This window comes from Trachymyrmex septentrionalis, unplaced genomic scaffold, assembly GCF_001594115.1.
Source record: "Trachymyrmex septentrionalis isolate Tsep2-gDNA-1 unplaced genomic scaffold, Tsep1.0 scaffold269, whole genome shotgun sequence".
Classification (NCBI taxonomy): domain Eukaryota; kingdom Metazoa; phylum Arthropoda; class Insecta; order Hymenoptera; family Formicidae; genus Trachymyrmex; species Trachymyrmex septentrionalis.
Window position 1 is genome coordinate 201,909 of NW_017305429.1, and position 5,176 is coordinate 207,084.

The 5,176-nt window shown below is 26.7% G+C and overlaps 1 protein-coding gene across 1 annotated transcript in view; it reads left to right on the forward strand.

Annotated features, from left to right (window-relative positions):
- The window catches only part of LOC108749134 (maltase A3-like), a 4,774-nt gene extending 3,043 nt beyond the window's left edge, over positions 1 to 1,731 (forward strand). Inside the window, 5 exon segments of the mRNA XM_018487660.1 lie at positions 1 to 140; positions 328 to 782; positions 895 to 1,035; positions 1,265 to 1,371; positions 1,523 to 1,731. Of these exon segments, the coding sequence (XP_018343162.1) occupies positions 1 to 140; positions 328 to 782; positions 895 to 1,035; positions 1,265 to 1,371; positions 1,523 to 1,731 (1,052 nt within the window).
- The last annotated feature ends 3,445 nt before the right edge of the window (positions 1,732 to 5,176 follow it).

The following is a 5,176-nucleotide window of genomic DNA, read 5'->3' on the forward strand; positions in this document are numbered from 1 at the left end:
ATAATACGCATAAAGGAATTGCACCGTTCAATTTTAAATTTATTACACATATTCGTGACAGTAGTAATGCTACTTATATTAAACACATCTTAGAGAAATGGCTTAAACTTCTTCCGAAATATACCAAAACTAATTGGGTGGTAAGAATTTTAAATAATAAATTGAATTAATTCTATAAAAAAGGAGAAAAATTTTATATTTATATTTTTATATTGTATTAATTTATGATTATATTATTTTTGTCTGATTTAAAGAGAAAAAAACGTTAATTTAAAAAATGGATATATTTTCTCTTTACTTACAAACTTAATTATCTTTTATAAATAGTTATCAAACCATGACAATTCAAGAGTAGCTTCAAGAATTGGACTCAACCGAATCGACGGCCTTCACATGCTTAGTCTTCTATTGCCTGGACAAGCATACACATATTATGGCGAAGAAATAGCTATGTTAGATACAAAAATACTTTGGAATAGTACCATTGATCCCATGGGTTGTGCCAGAGGCATAAATGAATACAAATATTTTTCAAGAGATCCAGCTAGAACTCCCATGCAATGGAGTTCCAAAAATTCAGCTGGTTTCTCTACAAATAAAACCACATATCTCCCTATTCATCCTAATTATGTTAATAGAAATGTAGAAATTCAACAAAATAGAAAAAGAAGCAATTTGAAAACGTACAAAAAGCTGGCTATTCTAAGAAAACAGCCAGTTTTTACACATGGAGATTATGAATTTGCAAGTTTAAATAATGATCGCGTGTTGGTGTTAAAGAGGTTGGTATATACAATATTTATACATAGTAATAGATAATACATAGTAGTAGATAATCTTATCAGCCAAAACAGAATTTTTAAAATTAATTACTTCTTTTATTAATAATTATAGATCTTTTAAAAATTATCCAGTGTATTTTATCGTAATTAATTTGGGTCTACGGCAAGAAAAAGTTAATCTGACTTCAATTCATGCTAATTTAAAAAATACTTTAAATATTATTGTGGCTTCTAGCAATGCAATTCGCGTCACGTAAGTTGTGCAGAATATTAATGCAAAATAATGTATATTACAGCTTATATAAAATTTCCTATCAATCTTATAATGATGTATTTTATTAAAAAGAAAGTAATAATTAAGTCTTTAGAGATTATCAATAAGTCAATAAAATTTTTTACTTCAAAGCATAAACATATAATCAAAGAAAAAAATTCAGTTTTGTATGACACTATTACAAATCACTTTGTAAATTGTATTTCAGAAGTACTATTCCATGGGCTAATTTTATATTAACAGCAAATGCTGCGGTTGTATTAAAAAGCGAAGAAAGACAAGAACAATCCACAACCAAACCAGTTATTACCATAAGTATTTGTTTTTAATATTTTAACATAAATAAATAAAACATATATCAATATAAATTTATTTATATTAGTACATATTAAAATAAATATTTATATTGATAATTAATAGTTCTATCAGTATAATCAGCACTTACTTATTAAAAATATCATTTTAGCAACAGAAGAAAGTACTGTTACCAATAATTCCACTAAAAGTACATATTTAACAATTAAGATAACCTGTTCTACTGAAAAATCTACAACCAAAAGTACGACGAAAAAAGAAGAAAGTTCCACAACAGAATCAGGCAATAATGCAATGTTAAGTTGTGCTCCTGCATTCTTGTTAATAGTAAGCAGTATTGTAATATCATGCAGGTTTTAAAAATATCTAAGCCGATACAATAGAATGTTAGATATAAGTTTAATCAGTCTGGATACATTTTTTATGATAGAATGTTTTATGTGTATAGAATATTTTATATCCGTAGATATATGTATATTGACTAATTTAATTTAATATAATGTAATTATAAACTAATAACTAATTAATAATAATTAAATTCTTGACAAAGAATGTGTTTTTTTACAAATTGTTATAAACACACTTTAATTGGTTATCTTTATGTACTTCTTCCAGCCATCGTATTTATTACAATGTATTTATTATAATTGTGATAGTTTTTGAAAAGGTGCGAATTATTGAAACTATATATTTATCAGTTGCGTTTACTATTTATTTTTTAAATAATATTATTCTCGTTTACTTTGAACGTTTAAAAAAATTATCTATAAAATAGAAAATCCATATTAGTCATAGAAATCCGTAAATGGACACACGGAATAATGCACAGAAAAAAGAAGAATCCTCGATTCGCATCGAGTTCGCGGAATGTGACCATTGCAGCAACCTACATTGATCTATGTATGAGCAATCGCGGTGTTGATCAAATGAGGAGCGAATGTACTTGATGTAAATGTAGATTGATCAAATGGCTGTTGTCTTATATGTTCTTACCAGAAACAAAAGCCCGTATTCAGAACGCACTTATGACGATGTCAGTGTACATTTAGCATTATGTGTAATTCACGTTACTATACAGAATTTTAGAAATAAAAGCGCGCTGATAAAAGTAGCACGTTCTAGATGCGGAATAGAGAAGCAAAGGATGAAAATTTTTTATCTCTACATCAATAACTCACAATCAGTGAATACCAACTAAATAAAACATAACATTAATATGAATTATAATTTTGCATTCAACAATATGAATATAACACATATGATAACATAATAGTTACATTATTGAGTTTGAAATTATAACAGTAATGTTATAATTTTAGTTGGTGTTTAGTGGGATCTAGGTTTATATTAATCTCATGTTTTTGTTTTTTGATGATATAAAAAAAGTATAAAATGATAATATTATTAAAATCATGGAAAGACCTGTTGGGTTGAAATCAAATCAAATTCTTTTTAAATTTTGTTTGAAGATTCAACCAAATATATGGACTCTTAGTGTTATTGCAATTCATTGAAATTTGATATACAATTGAGTGAATGCGCAATAAAAACTAAATACCACAGTACAATTTAAGTGACTGCCAAGACATTTGCTGTCTTAAGAGATCTTAAATTTCTACTATAGTATTAGTTCTTATATTTATTAAAAACAAATACGAAACAACTAATAACCTAAATACAATCTAATAACCTAAACAGTAGAGTCGAGAAGACAATACATATATATTGAAGAAACCTCGGGAATCGAACCCGGAACGCTTCAAGACGTAAATACAAATTAGCTGTTTTCACATAAAGCTAACACTTCGTTCTATCGTTCCTTGATAAAATCTATCTTTTATATTTGTATTTGTATACCAAACTGAAAGTTTGATTTATTTGTATTAATTTTATTTACAAATTTTGGAATGATCTCGGGCAGAATAAGAATAAGTGTTCTTTCCTTAAAAAAAATCCTAACAATTTAAATGTTTAAAACATGATATATTGATGTAAACTTAAATAAATATATATATATATCAGTCTAAAAAAATTAAGTCAGTCATTGTTCTGTTGACGGATTGTCAGTTAAACAGACTGCGGATTCCTTAAGAAATTTTATGTTACAAAAAATATCATGAAACCGGTTTGCTCTTAATAACCTGGGTCCTTAACCTTCTAGCAAAGACAATGATTTAAACTGCAGTGTCGAGCTCACGAGATAAGCCCGTACACTTTTCAACATGCTGCACGCAACGCGAATATAAATCCTCAAAAAGATAGGAATATTCCAACAGAAATTACGTGTGCTAATTGTAAAGAATTATATACGGAAGATATTAAAAGATTGTCGACACTTTTTATTGTTAACATCAAAGTTCAAGTTAAACTGATCATATCTGCTACTTTATTATATTTGCTTTATTTTATGTAAAATGATTATAAAAATTTTTTTAGATGGAATAAAATGACTTAAATAATGTTGTATAATTCATATTGTGATTATATGTATTATATTTAGAACTCCATTTATCGATTGTATTTCAAAATTTAATCCGAATTTAATTCAATTAAAAATTTTTATCCGAATTTTTATAATACTGCCAAATTAAAGTTTATTTTTAGAATATAGAACTTTTTCGTATTAAGTCTTCTTGACAATTTTTCGATTTTCTATATATTAAAACGAAACAATTAAAAATTTTGTGGAAATTGAAATGTATCATCTTTTTGTATTCTGAATTTGCGGAAAAGCTTCTAATTATTCTGCATAAAGGAGAAAAAAACTCCGCGTCAGTAATCGAGACTGACATCTTAAATAGTAGCAGTCAAAATAACAAACAACACTCAATTTTTTAATTATATCTTCTTCATTTTTGTTTTTTTCTTTTTTACTTTATATAAAAATTATTATAATTCATTTTACGTTTATCATATCATACGTATACAAGTATTAGAAGTATCTTTAAAAACGAACGATCTTATGATCTTATGATGATCAAGCACTTTCTCCAGTAATAAAATTCGTCTCTGATGACGTCTTCGAAGCAAATTCCTATCATATATTCACAGCACATCAATTTGTCGCGTCGACTCTCAGATTCTATAGATGTTAATAAATTCCGACATATTTCCGGCATCTAGTTACTTAGGATGAATTAATACAAGCACCAAAAATATTTGCATAATTTGGGATTGACTTAATAAGTCTGCTCGTTTCACTTGCACTTTCTTCCCACTCGCTTTGGAACATTATTCTTTATTTAACATACTAATTGAAAATACTTGATATCTAAACTGAAGTAATAATTTTTCAAGAATTTATAAATTGAACAAATCGAAATTAATTTATGCATTGCGATGTTCCATAAGATATTTCATGTAAGCATATTCCGCATTTTATTTTAAAAGTCTGCAGTTAAAATTTATTTTAAATGATAATCTGATCAGAGAAGATTATATGTTATATGTAATGACGATATCGTCGTATTATATGCAATATTTCATTTTTTTTCTGCTTAGTGAAATCTACTTATTTCCCGATGTATGTACATATACACCTTAGTAATGATAAACCAATGATTGAAAAATATATTAGAGAATATTAATTGACGTATAAATGACATTGTTTAACTTACGTGTGAATTTTTGGAATGAGCATGCAAACAAATTTCCTCATTTGCTATTGCCTTATCTACGCTTCCATTCGAGTGGTTTTCACAGATATTAAAGTATTTCATAAAGAAGAAGAAAAAGGAAATTATATCAATTCTCAAAATTACAACATTATATTAATAAATTATTTAATAACACACTTTTACAAATA